The sequence below is a fragment of the Taeniopygia guttata genome, chromosome 1A (assembly GCF_048771995.1).
Source record: "Taeniopygia guttata chromosome 1A, bTaeGut7.mat, whole genome shotgun sequence".
Taxonomy (NCBI): Eukaryota; Metazoa; Chordata; class Aves; order Passeriformes; family Estrildidae; genus Taeniopygia; species Taeniopygia guttata.
The window spans coordinates 50,926,105-50,944,286 of NC_133025.1; the positions used below are offsets into that span (position 1 = coordinate 50,926,105).

General features: G+C 41.0%; 1 protein-coding gene across 4 annotated transcripts in view; it reads right to left on the minus strand.

Annotated features, from left to right (window-relative positions):
• Positions 1-3,799: 3,799 nt before the first annotated feature.
• ISX (intestine specific homeobox) overlaps positions 3,800-18,182 on the minus strand; it is a 30,740-nt gene continuing 16,357 nt past the window's right edge. For 3 of the 4 annotated variants that reach the window (XM_072923448.1, XM_030263114.4, XM_072923447.1), the window contains exons 4-6: positions 14,857-15,008; positions 10,951-11,067; positions 9,449-10,281 (exon numbers count right to left, since the gene is read on the minus strand). In XM_072923448.1, coding sequence (XP_072779549.1) covers positions 10,045-10,281; positions 10,951-11,067; positions 14,857-15,008 — 506 coding nt within the window. In that variant the 3' untranslated portion in view covers positions 9,449-10,044. Of the gene's footprint in view, positions 4,602-9,448; positions 10,282-10,950; positions 11,068-14,856; positions 15,009-18,182 lie in introns of those variants that run through there. The other variant, XM_072923449.1, reaches the window with a different exon arrangement.

Consider the following 18,182-nt stretch of genomic DNA (forward strand, 5'->3'; position numbering starts at 1 on the left):
GCATGTGTTTCTTGATATGTGGGGAGACACAGATATATTGCATACAATTTCTGCAAATGCTGAGGGGCAAATATCAGGGTGAGCAGTCTTTCACATGGCAGGAAACCCCAGATCTGGGGCAAAAAATATTTCCTTTGCAAAGGAAAATTCCATCACTCAGAAGATTATGGTTTTATTTCTCTATGGCATTTTTGACTGGCATGTGGGCATTGCCATTATGGTGGGCAATGCAATCATTGCTTAGAGCAAGTGATAAAGCGATTAGGATTTTTAGCTGAATTTTACCACAAAGAAAAAAAAGTAACATAAAAAGTAAGATAAATCTTTAATCTTTATTAGGATAAATGGGGCAAAGCTTAGATTAAACTCTGCTACTGAAGCAGCATTGATTGTGGGTGGGAGCTGCAGAGCTCAGCAATAGGAAGGCAACCGTGATGCCTTTGGTTAATGAACACATTCCTGCTGTCGTCAGCCCAGGCTCTGCCTTTGCACTGCCCAGCTAATAAGAGAGAAAAAAGTTGCTCTGAGTTTTTCATATAGTTCCCGCCTAATGTATTGATTCCATCTGAGTTTGGCTCAGGTATTTTTCCAGCCTAAGGAGAAAACTCTGGGGCTTTGAAGCCATTCCTGCCTGGGAAAAAGAAGCCATTAGCAGAGACTTGTGCAGGAGCTTGTATCATACAGGGTGGTAGAATTCTGCACATTGTGATACTGCAATATGTGGCAAAATAAATAATTTTAAACAAAAAGCCAGTGGAGAACATGTCTTTCCCCCCTTAGATAGTCAGATGACCCAGGTGTAACAACGAAAAAAAATAATCCCTTGAAAGTACTTGTAGATGTTTCAGCATCAAGATTTAATACACTACAGGATGGAAATATATGGGAAGCATCTGTCAATGTGTCAGCATTTTAAGACAAGGAGAGTTAAAAACCCAAAAAACAACTAACAAGAAACTCCCAAGTGGACAAAATGGAGTTTGTCTAAGAAAGACTCTCCAGAAAGGATATTGCTTTGTTTTCAGCTGGATTTCTCAAGCTTTGTTGTCCCCTCATTCTATGCTCACTTTTTGGTACTCCCAGGAGACTCTGCCTGAAATGCCAGAGATAATTTACACCAGGAAAATTCAGTGAGCCTTTGTAGGAAACCATGAAGCACCTCAGTGTGTTTTCACATATTTTGATTCTTGCCAGAGAAGTTGTGAATGCTCCATTCCTGGAAGTGTTCAAGGCCAGATTGGATGGGACTCTGAGATATCTGTTCTAGTGGAAGGTGTCCCTGCACATGGCAGGGGAGTTGGAACTGGATGATCTTTAAGGTCCCTTCCTACTCAAACCATTCCATGATGCTGTGATTCTTTGATTATTTTCCCAAGTGAGGCAGCTCTCTGTAGAGAAAAGCTGAGTTGGAGCAGTGAGTGGCAGTCCACATCTGACATGCTGTACATCTCTGGGGGGTCCAGGTGTTTGCTTAAGCTGTCCCCCATTTTCAGGGATCTGTGCCCATATAGTGGTGCTAGAGTGAAATCACTGTGGAAGGAACTCAGAATCCAAATTGTGTAAAACGCTTCCAAATTTGTGTAGTTGGTGAATGCAGACTGCTTTTCTCTAGCAAAGAGCTGGTGGGAAGAAACTCTTCCTAACATGTCCTCTCCAGTTCTGGAGCTTGGCTCTCTGGTGAAAGGCTTCCTTGAACAGGGGGAAATGAAAGTGAATACAAACCTGTCAAGAAGAAACAAGATTATTTGGCAATCAGCCAAGGAAAAGGATTTCTGTTTCTGTTCAGTAGTCACATGGTCTGCATCACCAGAAGGTTTTCTTCTTGTTTTATGTTTGGGTAGCAAAACTCATCAGTGTCACTAGAGAAATCGTGAAGCTTGCCTGATCTACCCAGAGCTTTTTCAAGTTGATCTTTATTAGCACATATGTCTCAAAATTGATGGCTTGTGCAGGAGAGATTTTATTCATTCCAAGTGCAGGTGAGATGGGAATAAAAAAGGGTGCATGTGTGACCCAGGCATTCACAGAGCCCAGGGAGCTGCCTCCTGTGGGATACCTGGGGATTCTCCATCTGTTCCTCCCCACCAAGGGCAGGGTACTTTGCTGTGGTGCAGCTCCTGGGCTGGTGTCCCTAAGTAGCTTGCAGGCTGAACCTGGCTGGTGTCTCACCACGTTATTGCTCTGCATTGGCCAAAACTTAGCACACCTCAGCTGTCACATCACTTTGCTCTGAGGTGACACTTAGCATGACCCATGCCAGTTCTCTGTGGTGCAGGAAAATGTTGGCACACCATTTAACTACTGTGGAGCTGGGGGAACAGGTCCTGTCTCTGGGAGGTGCAATCTGTTTGATTTATTTAGCAACTGAGTGTCTGGTTTTAATTTTTTAAAAATTAAACCATGGTATCTTGTAATGAGTTTAGTGAGTTAAAATCAGATTGTCAAGGGTGGCTCTTCACTGCCAGCAAAACAGTTCAACAAAAAATTCATCAAGAGTTTCTTGTCAACTGCTAGGAAATACTTTCCATCACCCCTAGGGAACTGTGCCTGCTGGAGACTGTGAGTGATTTTGGAAGCAGCAAGCAGGGAAATCACTTATTTTATTAGCTATATTTTGCAGCCCAGTATGTTTGTACAGTAAATAATATTTTGCATAAAGTCACTGGCTGATGCTGTGCTTTTTATCATGGACTGCTATTTTTTACAGCTGCTCTTTTAAGTGTCAGCACTGAGCATTTTTTTGTGTCATCATCTGTGCTTTACATTGCTATGTGTGGTGATATAACCGTTCCAAAGCTTTGTGGTATGACAAGGGTGTCACAGTTATTTGGGAGACATGAAACCACACTTTGAACATTTTTCACTCTTTCCATGGCCACATTTATGGCGTTTGTAAAATTCTATGCGATTTTATGGCATTTCTAAAATAATGTCATTTTATGGCAGTTGGGAAATGCTGTGATTTCAATGAAAAATGGACTACACTGGTTTCAGTGGGAGAATTTTCCAATGCCACCGAGGGATTAAAAAAACAGCCAAACTTTCTGAGCATAACAGAAAACTCTTTTGAGGACAGCAGAAATTAAAGTGTTTTCTGCCTTTGGTATGTAAATGATTATTTTTCTTGCTGTATTGTATGATATGTATGAGAAAAGAGTGCAGCAAGAAAACTTCTATAGTTAAGAATTTTAATAAAGCAGAACCTCAAGGAAATGATGCAGTTATAGCCACACCTATATGTGAAGGAGTAATCATGTTCAAAGCTGACAAGTCCTAAAACTGGTATTGGTGAAATTTAGTTCTGTGCAAAAGGCTAGAGAAAGGGCTTTGGGGCTTGTCTCTGCTCGGTATTCTCCATGTTAATTTGTCCCTTTTTGCAGGATGTTAATGATCCTGTTTGTCAGAATTAAACAGGAGTGTCATTAAATGCTGCAGTCATTTTTATTCTATGCAGCTGTGTAACCTTCAGTAGCTATGGACAACTCCCCCCACCTCACCTCCCCTCCCTGCAGGCTGCACTCTTGGCCATAATTGAAGAAAAATCCAGAGAAGGCTGGGGGGCTGGAGATGAGGTTTGTTAGAGCTGCTAATTAGCTGATACCATCACATCAGAATTACAAGCCAATTCCTTGGAGGACTCCAGGACCTCTTCTCTCCAGCTTGGAGACAGATGCTGAATTTACCCTCAGAATACAGGGGCAGATGATAATTGCTGACACCCTCCAGTTCTGTCGCTGAACTTTCTGGCACAGAGCACTTGGTTTAAGGGCCTTGGCTGGAATTAAATTTTCTGTCAAGGTTGCCTTTTTAAAAATTTTATTAAAAAAACTTCCAGACTAATTCAACTGAATGTGAAATTTGATGAGAGACATTTCATTTCTAGAGCGTCTCAGTTTGGGAGGAAGGGAAAAACAACAGCAGCTCTGCTGATGATAAAATTCAATTAGAGTTGAATTACCATTGATTGTTGTGATTTCATTTGCGTTTATCTTTTAGTTAAGCTATCCTCATCTGATTTTTTATTTTTTAAGAAGACTTTTTTCCCCCTTTTTTCTTTACATGTGGTTCAGGAGCAGGTGTTCTGTGACTGCATGAGTATACGTAGTGTTGCATCCGTTATTTCCCATGCTGGATGGTGAAGATAGCCTTCTAAGAAAAGGAGTATTGTTAATATATATATATATATCACATTGAGGACAGTATCCAGACCATGCCTGATACAAGTAGGCATTGCAGAGCCATAGTTTTGTTGCCATATCTGGACTGCCCGAAATAGGCAGACTCTGTGGAGAGATTTAGACATAATTTAAGTTCAAAAGCCCCTATCACTTCAAAATAATCCTTCTCAGAGGTGGGAACAGCCAGCATTGTTGAGGGTATCTGCTACCACCAGCACTGAAGGTGTGATCCCACTGTTGCAATTCCCAGGCCAAAAGCCACAGCTGGACCCAAGACCTATTGATCACAGCTTCTACTCACCAGGATGTGCACCCTCAGTTTTCTCTGCCTTGAGGAAGATGGGATGCACAGCTCTGGTTGGTATGGGCAAAGACGGTGATCCCTTTGCAGGCTGGGTCATGGTGCAGGAAGGAATGCAAAGGCTGTGGGGCCAGGAGAGCAATCAGTGAGCCTGAGCAGGGTCTACTGGTCTGCTGGGAGAAGCAGGACTGGGATTATTCTACCTGATCACATTCTCCCCATGGAAAATGAAGGCACAAGATTAATTTTATTCCTAGTAAACATTTACACTAAGAAGCAGTTATTTTATGACAGCATGATAAAACATTTCCTGGGCTAGTCCTCTGTGCTGCAACAGATCCTACACAAGCTGAGAAGACTTGGCTTCCCAGAAGAAGAGTTTCTAATCTTCATAGCTCCTTCAGCACTATCATGCACTGTAACATGAGTACAAATTTGACTTTATTAAACCAGCTTGTCTGAGGTGACTCAAGCTAACCACAGAAAACATAAGATGCTACCACATGCTGTTGTTTTCCTAAGGACAGCAGCTTTAATACTGGAGAGTATTAAATTGTCTGGAATGATATTAACTCCTGGAATGCTATGCTAATGCTGGTCTGCATTTGAGTAACTCCCTGTGCAATATGAACAGGCCTCTGTCTGCAGTTTTCTTTAGTGAGTATGTGTGTTAGAGGTGTTTTTTTCCAGCACACATCAATCTCTGGTTCTGCCAAGGTAGATGGACATTTTTCCTGTTGGAAACAACAGAGATTGAACAAGACTCCTTCAGTCAGGCTCACCATCCTTCCTGGAGACATTCCTAGCCCCCAGTTACCAAGAGCTGAACAGCAGGTTTTTGCAAGGTAAAGACCAAAAGGCAGTGTTTGCCCCATAGCACCCCACATATTTTGTGAGTGGTCATAGGAAATTATTTATTTCATGTGTTTCACTATTAGGCTTGAGGAGATTGCTCCACCAGCCTGATCTTGTGATTGAGGCAGTGGGGCATTCAGGAAGCAAGGGAAAAGGGCCCTGCTGGCTTTCATGAGAGTCTGGGCCATGTGTTGTTCACAGCGAGCCAAGAACTGAACTTGTGAGGGGAAACTATGCTGAGCCATCAGAGTAAACACTTCTAGGGAGCATCGACTCCATAAGGAATGTAATTGCTATTATCTAAAGGATACAGAATAAACCTGTGCAAACCAATAGTTTTCAAAGACTAATACTCTGGCCACATGACAGTAGTTGGTGATGACGACGGCAAAGAGCAAAATTAACAGAACAGGTCAACTCTGCCAGATTTCAAGCTCCTGCTCCAAGTGCTGTTTTCAAAAGGGCACCAAAATTTTGTCACCCTGAGTTAAAAAGTGCAATTTCCCCAGCCTCGGGGACTGAATTGCTTAGATTTAAGATATCTGCCTGAGGCAGAAAGATAACACTGAGAAATGTCAGAATTTGAAAGTTAAAATTTGTTGAAATTCCAAGTGTCTGAGAGCAGCCAGATTGCACTGTGGAGTGCTGTAAAATGTAATCAATAAAAGATTGCTAACAACTGTGATGCAAGTGCAGATTTTAGACCCCTTGGTGGGGACCTGCTTTTTCGTAACTGTAAGAAAGATAATCTTGGGATTCATATGATAGACCCTGAACACCAGACACCTATTTACTTCTGCTCCAGGAAAACAAAGGAAAAAGGCCCTTATATCAGCAAGATTTTCATGGTAGTCATTCCTCAGGAGGTGTTTACCCTGCCAGGCACCCCTAAAAAGAGTGTGCATCTATTCCTGCTTGGGAAATCCTGGAAGTGTTGAATGAGACACCTCTAAGTTCAGAGCAGCACAAAGAGATTAGTAGAGGGAATAAAGCAAAAGTAGCAAGGGTGTTAGTCCTGTTAATATGTGTGGGAGACAAAAGAAAGGAGGTGGGAAAAAGCAAGGCTTCACAGAAGGGAAGATCAGGGATAGACAAGGCTGGTATTGCTGAGAGCCCTAAAAGATTTCCTACTTCAGTAGTCACAAGCAGAGGAAAGGTCACCCAACAGTCAGGAATTGCTTCCTGTAGAGAAAGAAAGTGTTAAATTGGCTTATCCTATTATTGAGGGACAGACAAAGTGTCTCTTTTCTGCTATTGGAAGCATTGGAAAGCATTTACAGCTGACACGGCCCAGGGTCTGCAAGGCTGTAAAAAACAGCATCTATATTTAATCAAAGATGATGAAGGATTCAGTGAATTTCTGTCCTATAAGCTCAACATCAGCTATGTGACAAAGACAAGTAATGTGATGGCAAAGAACATGACTATGAGAGTTTTGAAATGCAGAGAAACGGACAACTGCTACAGATTCCTGGCACGTGGCTGCTGGCTGGTACTCTTTTAATTCTTAAACAGGTTTCAGACCATTCAGGTGGCCAACATGTACTGCTTGATATGATGGCTCCAGAAAGGGTCAGAGCCAATGCAAGCTGCCCCATGAGGGGACATCCTCTCCTTGAAATGCCCATGACAATGTAATATGTATCTAATAGCTGTTGGAATAATTAAAAATTTGCTACTTTGAGACACAGATTTTTTTTTTTTTTTTTTTTTTGAGCTTATGGAAAACCAAACCTGTTTGGGTTTCCTTTCAAAGCATTAATCTAAACCCACCTTGTGGCTTTGAAGCCAGGTTCATTTTTGATCAAACTCCAGAGTCCTTTCAGAAGCTCCAGCTCTGAAGACCTGGAATGAAAGACATTTTCCCTTCCCACCCTCTCCATTCTGCCGGGCTTCGGGAAGTCAGGAGGTGAGTTTTTATTGTTAGCTGCTTGAAAATAAAATTATTCTGTGCTGGTAACTTTGGATAGACACTGTAAATGATGGATTTCAGCAGAAGCAAGAACATGTCCTGGAAGTGGGGTAAAGCTGTCCCTGGAAGAGAGCAGGTTTGCATAAGGACACAAGCAGGGAGGAAGTGTCACAGGAGACCTTCTTGGAAGAGCCAAACTCTCCTGGTTGGATAAAAGCCCATCTGAATTGATTCACTGACCATTTTATTTTGAATGAATCCCTTATTTATACCAGTTCTTTTGGGTTAATCTCCCTGAGATGCACAGACATTGGCTCATTTGAGGGTTCCTGAGTTAGAAGTGATAGTGTTTTCTCATCCTAAAGCCAGATCAAACTACACAGGGGCAAAATGTGAGCAGAGCAAGAAAATAGAAGTAGGCCCTTAGGTGGGACCCACTGTCCAGGCTAAGGGGAGATGTGAAGGAACAGAGAAAGGATATTTTACAATCACTCAGCAAAGTCAGGTCAGAGCACATAGTGGGAAGAGGATGTAGAACTTGGTCAAAAATCATGAGGAACAAGATGTTTGGCTGCTTTGAATCACAGCTTTTTTTGACCCAAGATCTAGTGTGTACCTGCACGGAATTGCAGAGCAGGCATCACCCTCTTTGCATGCTCTCTTGTTGACTGTGATCAAAACACACAGTAAACACATGAGGAAAAAAGAAAAAAAAAAGAAAAAAAGAGAAACCTTTAAAAGTAAACAACCCCCTCAAAACCCCATCTCTGTTTTCTAGCCACCCCCATAAAACAACAGCAGCAATCATGAAAGGAAAGCTTTCTAGCTCTTACTGTTTTTCTTTTACCAAAAAGTCAGTGTGAAAATGGAAATCAGGACCATAAGTCAGGGGTATAAATTGTTCAGGTCACAAGGGGTTTTAGGGAAGATTAAAGGTTGAAGTTGTCATATGGAAAATGCAAGTGGAATGTCATGGAGAGCTGTGAGACTGCAGGAGTCCCCCCCAGGGGACTTGTAAACCCTGTCACTTGAATCACTTGATATCAGGTGAAGAAGGTTAGGATGAAACTGTGACTACATTTCTATACTCATGTCTTGTGCTTCCTTGGATGACTTCTCCCTCAAGCAACTCTTTGTCAGGTTTAAGATATGTTTGCCCAAAGCAATCCTATACATCTGAAGAACTGCAGAGTTGAGGATGTCCCAAGGACTGATATGTCCAACCTGGTATTATGTGGAAATATCTGAGTATAAAACAATGTAAAAGTAGCATCCTAAGCTTTTTACCTCCATATCCTGACCAAGGAAAATGGTCATGTTGTGATCATCCCAGAATCCTCCTCTAGGCTAAAGAAATATTCATGCAGGAAAAGCTATCTCAATGCAGGTACTGGCTTGAGTCCCTGGGCTATTGTGCAAAGAGTAGTGTCCCCTTAACTTTAGATGATTATGATGCCTATATTCCAGATAATCATTGAATAAGGACAATTCACAGTCCAGAAACTGCACTAATGAGTGACTTGCACCTAATTCAGAAATTTTAGCGTGATCACTTTTTCTTGTTTTAAGTAAGCTCAAGGTCCTTAATTTGAGTGTGTGTGTGTGGCTACAATGCAGTCATCTGAAGCTGCATGAGGTGAACACAACTAATTTGTGTTGATTTTAATCAGTTAGGTGTTTAAGCTCTTTGCTGGAGCTAAGTTTAGCCCTGTATCTGACCTGAGTGTCCTTCAGATGACTGATAAAATGACAAGGATGAAGACAATAGAGAATTCAGGTCCAAGCAGGTATGAGGAAAAGTCTTGTGGAAGACCTGTAAGAGTACAGATACAGTATATACAGTGCAGACATTAGTGGAAGCAGGATTGGACCCTGAATAAGCAGGGGAGAGAAAAGCACCATATGTTGGAAGGGGATGAGTATTATGTAAATAACAGGGATAGAGCCATTCTGCAAATGGGCAGGCTGATCTCATTATTTATCTGCAATTAAACTAAACTGTGGGGTCATATCATCCTATTAGACCTAGCAGATTAAACTCAGGCTGTCTCTTTTTGTTATTGTTTCTGGGGAAGTTTTGGAGCTTTCTTAATTTAGGTCAAAAAATGAGAGGCTTCCTCATAAGCATTTTAATTAACCAGCTGAAGAATTCTCTTGCCCTCAGAGACTTGCAGTACCAAATCCAGAGCTCAGACTGTAATATTTCAGCTCAGATTGTGTTTGTGCCCCTTTATTCAAGTCAAAAACACAGACGAAAAATCAATCCCCGTCCCCCTCATTTGACTACTTGGAAAAAAAAGTATCTTGAAAGTTTGATTTTTGACCTAAACACGTTCTTTGCAGCAGCCCAGGACATGAAGACCAGAATGTATGAGGAAAGTGACCAAAACCTGCAGAGAAAAGCACTTTTGGCTGGACCTTAGGCCTATGCACCCTTTATCCCGGGCATCTTTCCTGCCCCAAGCCATCTGTGCAAGAGGGTCATCCAATGTCTCATGGCTGAGTAAAATCCCAGTCCTTTAGCAGGGCTGTTTGGTGAACTGTTGGTTGAAGGGTTGGATTTCAACAGAGTGTGCTGCTCCTCAGGGAGATGAGGAGCTCCTTTCTGGTCCTTGGTGCCTCTTGCACACATCCATTGGGCTGTGGCAATTCCCGGCAGCAGTTCTCCAGCATGGTGACCTGGCACCACTGCCACCCATCATCCCAGCAGGTTTGTTCGAGGAGAGGAACCGCACACCTCCACGGAGGACATGAGGAGAAAGGCATCCCCAAAGCTCCCCAGTACCCCATGTCCTCCTCTATGAGGAGCTGGCACAGATACTGCTCCTTTCCAACTTGCGGGGTAGCAGCGAGCTGTAAGGGGGCAGGACATTGAAAAGCAAGTATGGTTTTGGGAAGGGCAGCAGCTCCACGTGGTGTGGAGTGAAGGAGAGTGTGCTGGGCAGCCAGGCAGTTGTCAGCTGTCCTTGCAGTGGTGAGTAGTATCCCGCGGCAGGATAGGAAGCAGAGAGCTTTCTTGGCATCAAGCTAGGAGCCTTTCAAGAATAAAAGCATAGTCTCAGGTGAATCAATATGGACTTCTACTTAGATGAAATTTACAATCAACCTTATTTGTTACCCTGCTGATCCGTAATTAAGAAGAAAAGTTTAGGAAAACAGACTTCCTAAAACCCAGTGGGGTGTGTTGTCACCCAGGACACAAAGCAAAATACTCTTTTTTCTAGCCATGAAAAAACTCCTGTCAGGGAAAGAGCCTGTGTAGCAGACTAAAAAATAACAGTCCTGGACTGCTAAAGCATAGGTCAAGGTACTGGTCAGCCAAAACAAAGCTGGATGTTGTAAAGAGATTCTGTCCGTAAAGGAACATGACTTTGTGGCTGCAAATGTCTTAGGCCCTCCTCTTCAGGAAATTTCTGATTATAAAGACATTCTGAATCAAAGTATGATTTACAGGGAAGTGATTTAGAAGCAAAATGGGGAAGGACCACCATGCAAGAGACATCTCCCAGAATATTTATGAAACAGGTTTAATTCTATGAAGAAATGTGTTATTTGATCAGTGGATTTATGGTGGGATTTCTTGTCATATTGCCACAGTGCTCCTTCTCTGGGGTAGTCCCACGGAATTACTGGTGAAGTGATTACCTGGTAAAGGATAGCTGACTCTCCCTCAGTGGCTTTGACTAAAAGTGTCCAATACTCACTGTGATATCTGACTTGGGAGCAGGAACAAAATCAACTTCTGTCAGATAGTGAAGGCCACCAAAGTTGCCGAACTTTTCATGTTTCCTCCACTTTGCTCGCTGATTCTGGAACCAGATCTGGATAAAGACAAGAAAGAAAAGGCACAGAAATTAACCAAATATGAAGGAGGAACTTCTCACAGTTCCTCTGAGGATCAGAAAACATTGATCTCCAGCTCAGCAGAACTAGAGGCCAATCTAAAGTAAACCGCTGGGTTTGACAGAGCACTTTTCACATTTTGCATAGCATATGGGATCTCTGGACCATGATACCCTGTTTTCTATTGTGGCTCTCAGAAGAAATAGGATCACCCTGTTCAAGGAAAGACAGTATTGTAGGTTTTCCAGGGCTCTCTGGGAAGAGCAGATCCTTCTGTGGAAAAAGCTGTGCAGTGGTCAATGCACACAGCATTCTCTTTTCTCTAGAAGGTGTGACATCTCATGGCTGAGCTCTTCTACCCTGTTTCCAAGTGAATAGACTGAGAAAAGATCCACGTAGATGTTTTGGTATGCTGCAATAAAAGTTTGTCACCAGTGGAGATGTAGTAACAGGGTTCTATCTATATTGAGCTGGTAGCATTTGGAAATTCACATAAGGGACCAAAGTGAAAGACCCAAGGGGATCACTCAGCAATCTGAGTATGTTATTGGCCATCTCTTTTGCACTGGAAAGCAGACAACTAATTTTCTCTGGGAAGTTCCTTTCATTTGTCAGCTGATTTGACCAATCTGCCTTCTGGCAGAGGTATAAATGTATTTATTGTGCATCTTGCTGCACCGCTGTGAAAAGTTGAAACCTCCTTCAATTGTAGTTTCTAGCTTGCTAAGGGATTTGTTATTTGAATGTAAGTGAGTGGTTCACATCAACACAAAGTGTTGGTTATTGAAGACAGGTGCTATTTGATGTAAATACATATGTATTTTTAGCCAAATAATGAGCAGCTCTGTTATTTCTGCATCTCTCACTCAAGAAGTAATGGGAATGTCAGGAGCCCTTTGCTATATTGCTGATAGTTAGAAGTAGCTGGGGTTACTGAGAGGACAGTTTTGTTTATCTGGGTTTGCAGGTGTCTGGAAACTGCTTTGTCTGTATGAACTTTTCCATTCCCTTTCAACCATGCAGGAGTTATATGGTGAAACAGCACCATTTAACACTCACAAAGTGATGGAGGGCAACAGGGGCACTCCAGCCAACATTCAGTCTCTGAAGCGCTCCTTCTAAAATTTGCACATGGGATAAAGCTCTTGCTTCATGGATTTACTTTATTTAACTAAAGGCAAAGATTTTAACACTTCTCAGACCAAACTTCTCTTTTTTTCCCAACCAGCTCTCCAGAACCCTTACATCTAAAATGATTTCTCCATACCCAGCATGAGTCCTTTTTATTGTGTTTTAAACCTGTACCTCATGCTCTGTCTACTGCAGATATCAAAACTTTATTAACCAAATACACAGAACCATGGACTGGTCTTGATTGGAATGCATCTTTTAAAGAAGATCTAGTTCCAATGCTTTTGATGTGGACAGGGACATATTTCACTAGACCAGGCTGCTCAAAGCCCCATTCAGCCTGACTTTGAACACTTCCAATGATTGGACACCCACAATTTCTCTGGGCAATCTGTTCCAGTGTCTTGCCAATCTCACCATAAAGAATTTCTTCCTCATACACAAAGTAAATCTACCTTCTTTCAGTTTAAAACTGTCACTAAAAATCTCACCATAAAAAGATGAGTTTGGCAGTGTCTATTTTCATGAACCAGTGCTGATAAGCATTAAATATATTATCTTTTCTTTAACTCTCCATTAACAGAATATACACTTCTTTTCGCAGTTTTTGCCAAAAATCAATATTTGTCTGACAGGCCAATCATTATCTGGTTGTCCTGTTTGCCCTTTAAATACTGACACATTAGATTTCTTCAAGGGCCCTGGAATGGAATGTCTCTCATGCTCCAGAACTAAATATCAACACTGATGACCTAAACTACTTCTCAAGCAGTTTCTTCAGAACCACTGGAAGTAAGTTACTTAGATGTGTAGATTAAAAAATAACTGTCTGTAGCAGCTGCTGTTCAACATTATCCTTATAGAAAGTGTTACCTGAAATATTTCCAAGGACAGAGAAGAAATTATGACTGAACATCTTTGCCATTTATGCATTATCCTTGACAGTCCTACTGTTTCTATAAAGTAACAGATCCGTATAATTGATCACTTTGGTGGTTTTTTTTGTTCTTAATCAACTTTTATTGAGTTTTTGGTCCTTAATTTTTCTGACCAAAGCTTTGACCTGCGCCCTCCTGTTTTGTTTATTTATTTTTATAATTTCTTGTTTCTCATGTTTAGTTATACAGAATTTTTAATTTTTTCTGTGCAACACATGCAGTTATACAGTTTCATCTATTCATTTAAGCTGTTTCACACCAACCATAAGTTTTTTTTCTTGATTGGAGGACACAAGATTTTTCACAGTTATGAAGGTCTTCTTTTGGTTACCAAGTGGTTGTTCACTTTTTCGATGTTTAAGTTATATTTCTGAGGTGATTTAACTTACACAAAGCTTTTAGCTTTGTCAAAACCATTTCAAAGTAGCAAGAGCACACGCAAATTCTCTGTGTGCTATTTGATTTGTGTGACAAATGCAGTCAATTGAAACTATAACTTGTAACTAGAACCTAAGTTACTGCTTCTTTTTAGTTCTGTGGTTGATTTCCCTTTATCAGCCAGGATGAGGTCAAAGACAGACTTTCCTGTGTCATGAATTTGCCATCTGCATTTCATACATGAGGGACTTTTTACTTCTTTCATTTACACCTCAGGTTGATGTTTCCCATAATAACTCATTTTTTTTCCCCCCATACAGATAATAAACAACTTTTTTTTAAACAGAAAAATGCCTTGTTCTTTCATGTGATTCATTGTTCTGTGGAGAACACTGACTGGCAGCCCAGTTTGTGTTTTATGCTGAGGGAAATGCATTACTGGAGTTTTGGTATTGCTAATGGGAATGTTGTAGCAATGCAGGTCTAATTCTCCCTGTCACCTAATGATGAAGCAATATTATCATGGCTAGTCAATGGTCCCAGGCATGTCATAGTCAATAAACAGCTCTGTGTTGAACTTTGATTGTTAGAGAGGGATATATGCAAAGAAGTACACCAATGACTATAGCATTGCAGCAAGTGCAGAAAACTGCCTCATGCAAAAATCACAACAGTGCTTGGTAGGCAACATCAAATGCCAATACAGAGTGGTATGTATATTTTAATGTAGCAGATTTCCCACGCAGTAAGAATCTGGGGTAAATTTTTAGCTCAGTCAGCAACATTATATTACAACTGAGGGAAACCAGATTAGTTTCTGTGCACTGAAATTATAGCCAGGGCATTTATTGCCTGTCCTATTGAAATACAGAACACTAAGAAGCACTTCCATTCTGGCAACTATTTTCATATTTTTTGAGACCCTATGGAAGATGGATATGGATGACGGTTTGTACTGGATGAATATTAGCCTAGAAATGGTTGATAAATGATTAATAAATATTTTCATAAATGGCTACTCTGTCGCTACAGAGTCCAACAGGTTACTCATAACCATCTGTGACTCCTATTTGCTATGCATTTAGTATGCTCAGAGCTTCTGTTAACCCTTTGATTAATTCCATGTGGTTAGTCACAGCTGGGTGAAAAATACTTCTTTCCCTATTTGTAAAAAGAGAACAGTGCCAGTGGCCTCGTCTGTAGGGTAAGAGAGAGGTCACGTATCTCATCAGCATTGCCACCCAGGCATAAACTATTAAGAATGCACTCCAAATAATTAATGAATTGCAGTGAACATAGCCTTTTGGAGACACACTGTACCTGAACTCTGGCTTCTGGGAGGTTTATCTTTGCTGCCAGTTGATTGCGAATATGGACATCCGGGTAGTGAGTCACTTTGAAAATTTTTTCCAGTTCCTGGAGCTGCTCAGCTGTGAACGTTGTCCGGATTCTTCGTTTCCCTTTCCTCTCAGCTGTGAAAAACAAGGAAAGATGTACTACTTTACTACTTTTTACAGGAAATGGCTACAGGACCACAAGAAGATTCAGAGATGCAGCAATTTCTGTAAATCGCTCTGCAGCTGGGATGGCATCTACAGCTCCTTCTAGATATGTACTTATCATAGGTGACTAGCTCCAGACATTCTCTAGAAGACAACGTGAATGCACTCCTTTATCATTAAAGGAATGAGTCAAAAGTGTCCATTTCCACTGCTAATTCCATGGATCCACTGCATGTCAACAGCTACAAACGCCTATGTATTTTAACCACACTAGCCCTGCAATGAGTTTGTCACCAAAGTCCTTCAATGTTGGACCAACCATTGACCCCTGATTGACTGCTATTCTCTTCCCATACCATTCCTACAGCAGTAGGGATAGACAGCAGTTTAACTCTGCTCTTGCAAAGAAAAGGTATTTTTCTGACTGTACCATTGTGGTGTGGGGACTTTCTAAACAAGCTTAACCTAAAGAACTTAACCTTAAGAATAAGGCCTTAAAGCCCATACAGAAGTATACTGCTGTGAATTCCTAAGGAGACTCCTAGATTGCTCCATTGTTTCACCTGTTGTGGTGTGATCACAAAAAGTACTTCCCTAAACACTCCTATAGTGCTTTGAAAATGCCCTCCTACACCAGGATATTTTATTTAGATCATGAACTGTGTATAGCACTTGATGCAAGTTAGAGTGAGGTCTCAGATCCTCTGAAATTATGCTGAATGTCTTGCAAGGAAGAGGAAAAAGGAGCTGCATGATGAGGAGTTCAGCCTCATCCCAAAGTTGGAATCTTCTCTGATGCATAGAGTATCTTCCAGCTGACATTGAGCAACCAGCACAAAAAGCCATATGCCAAGCATTGTGAATCACAGAGTTTTTTCTACTGAGCTTGGAAAACTGCATCTGATGGGTGCATAAAAATTCTAATACAATTTTACTGACTGTGATGAGCTTGCTACTCAGTGACCTGAAGTAATTGTCAATGCAACCATGTTGTTAGAGAAAATTGCTATTTTGAATGGCTGCTTTTGGTCTTCCATGGTCTGATGACAACTAGCAATTCATACTATGTAACTAGAGGCATACTCTTTCTAATGGGAACAATTAACTTTGAGGGGCTAAGCTAACCCCTCAAAGAGACTTGGTACCTTTTCCCCCTTTTGTTCAGCCATTAGCATCCTTTGGAGGGCTAAAACAGTGTAAAGGTAACTAAACACCTAGGCCAATATAAAGCAGGCTCTGTTCTAATCAGAAAATGACATTTTTTCATTCTGTAATCAAAAACTCATTGTGACTTTGTTGACACAGAAAATAAGAATTAAAGTGTTTTGTTCATCGACTTGGTAGGAAGGAGCCCAGACACAATATCATTGTGAATATTTCATATTTTCTAAACCTTCTGGGGACTTTGAAAGGAAACCACTCATGCAAGAATAACTGAGGAGTGTCATTTATCATGACTGTCAATACTACCATGTCTCAGGAACAGCCTAATAAAGCTGATGTCCAACACAGTTAAATCCGTATCATTAGACATTCCACCAGCCTATAAAAGTACTACTCATTAAACTGCAGCACTAGCTTCAGCCTCAAGAGAAAAATGTTATTTCCATTGAATCTTGCTGGCACTACTGGGGCAGAGATCTGAAATGAGAAATATTTGTGTGTGTTTACGCTGAAGGTATAAAGGGCACCTTCTCCTAAGAAGCCCTGATTACATTTACTTGAACTTTCTCAAAAGATTACTGTAAAGGGGGTTTATTGCTATATTCAAGAAAAGGGAAATATCCGTGCAGGACACTATATCCCCTGTAAATAAGTCAGTGTTACCAGTTCATAATGCTGTTTCTTGTTTGGAAGATTTTCACCTCCCATGTACTCTATGGCTTGCTATATTCTGTCCTGCTGGCACCTGAGAAATGTCCAGGACCAGAGAGCATGGCTTCAGAGAGAACAGGCACATGAGTTTCTGGAGTCTCATACCAGCTTCTTGGGTATGAAAATGACCCAGATAACTTGGTGATGAGCAAAAGAAACTCCCTATCAGTCCACTCTAAATCCTCCACATTTTTCCTTCTGGAAAGGTGAACTGTATTATAGACAAGACTCTTATGTAAGGGGAGGGTCTGCACAGTGCTCAGAAGTGTCAATCCTACTGAAACCAGATTTTGCAAAGCTGAAACTCATCAGATTGAACAAAATACAGTAACATAAGGTCAGTTATGAGCCAGTAGAGACTGAAGGACAAACTTTGATTTTGACTATATATTAAATTAAATTGCTAACAAAATAGACTTTTGTGAACTAATAAGACTTTTGCCAGTAGGCAATACAGAAAACTTTTTTTTTTCAATAAGTAACCAGTCATTCTATTTTTAATTTTTTTTAAAAACTATTAGGAAATGCAAAATATCTCGGACTTTATGTTAACATTTTCTCTTGCAAGATGAAACTTTCTCTGACTGTAGCTTTGATAGTTCCCTTTGCCTTGGGACCTCAGCTTAGAGATCCCTTAGCAAACAACAGCATTCAGAATTACAGTCTAATAAAGAATGTGGGTGGAAGATGTAAGACTAGGAAGTGTTGGAAGTGTAACTTTGGCTTTTCAAATGTGGCTCTAGAGTCTCTGGGGAAATAAGACTCTGTCTGAGTTTCCTGAGCTATTTTTTAAGGAAAAGCTGGGGATATTCAAGTGTGCTTTTATGCTTCATGAAAGTCATTTGCAGGTTAGCTGGCTGTTGAAACCAAGCCTGAAAATACAAGGCAGCTAAAAGTGTCAGCATTTTCAGATGCTTAGAGATACAGCTGTCTATACATTGCCTTACTGTTGACATTGGAAGGGCCAGATTCTCCAAGCTGATAAAGCAGTATAGCTCCTTTAAATTCAGTATCAGGCTCATTTGTCCTTTGCAGATCTGCTTTATTTTTAGGTCAGACTTGAAGCAAGTTGGAACATATGAACTTTGTAGAAATAGAGATTCTTCTTGAAGGTGCACAGTGGAAGGATGAGATCAATGACCACAGGTTGCAGCAAGGAAAATTCTGGTTACATAATAGGCAAAAATGTTTTCATAATGAGGGTAGTCTCATATAGGCCAGGAGAGACTGTGAAGTCTCAGTCCTTGCAGATACCCTGAACAAGACTGG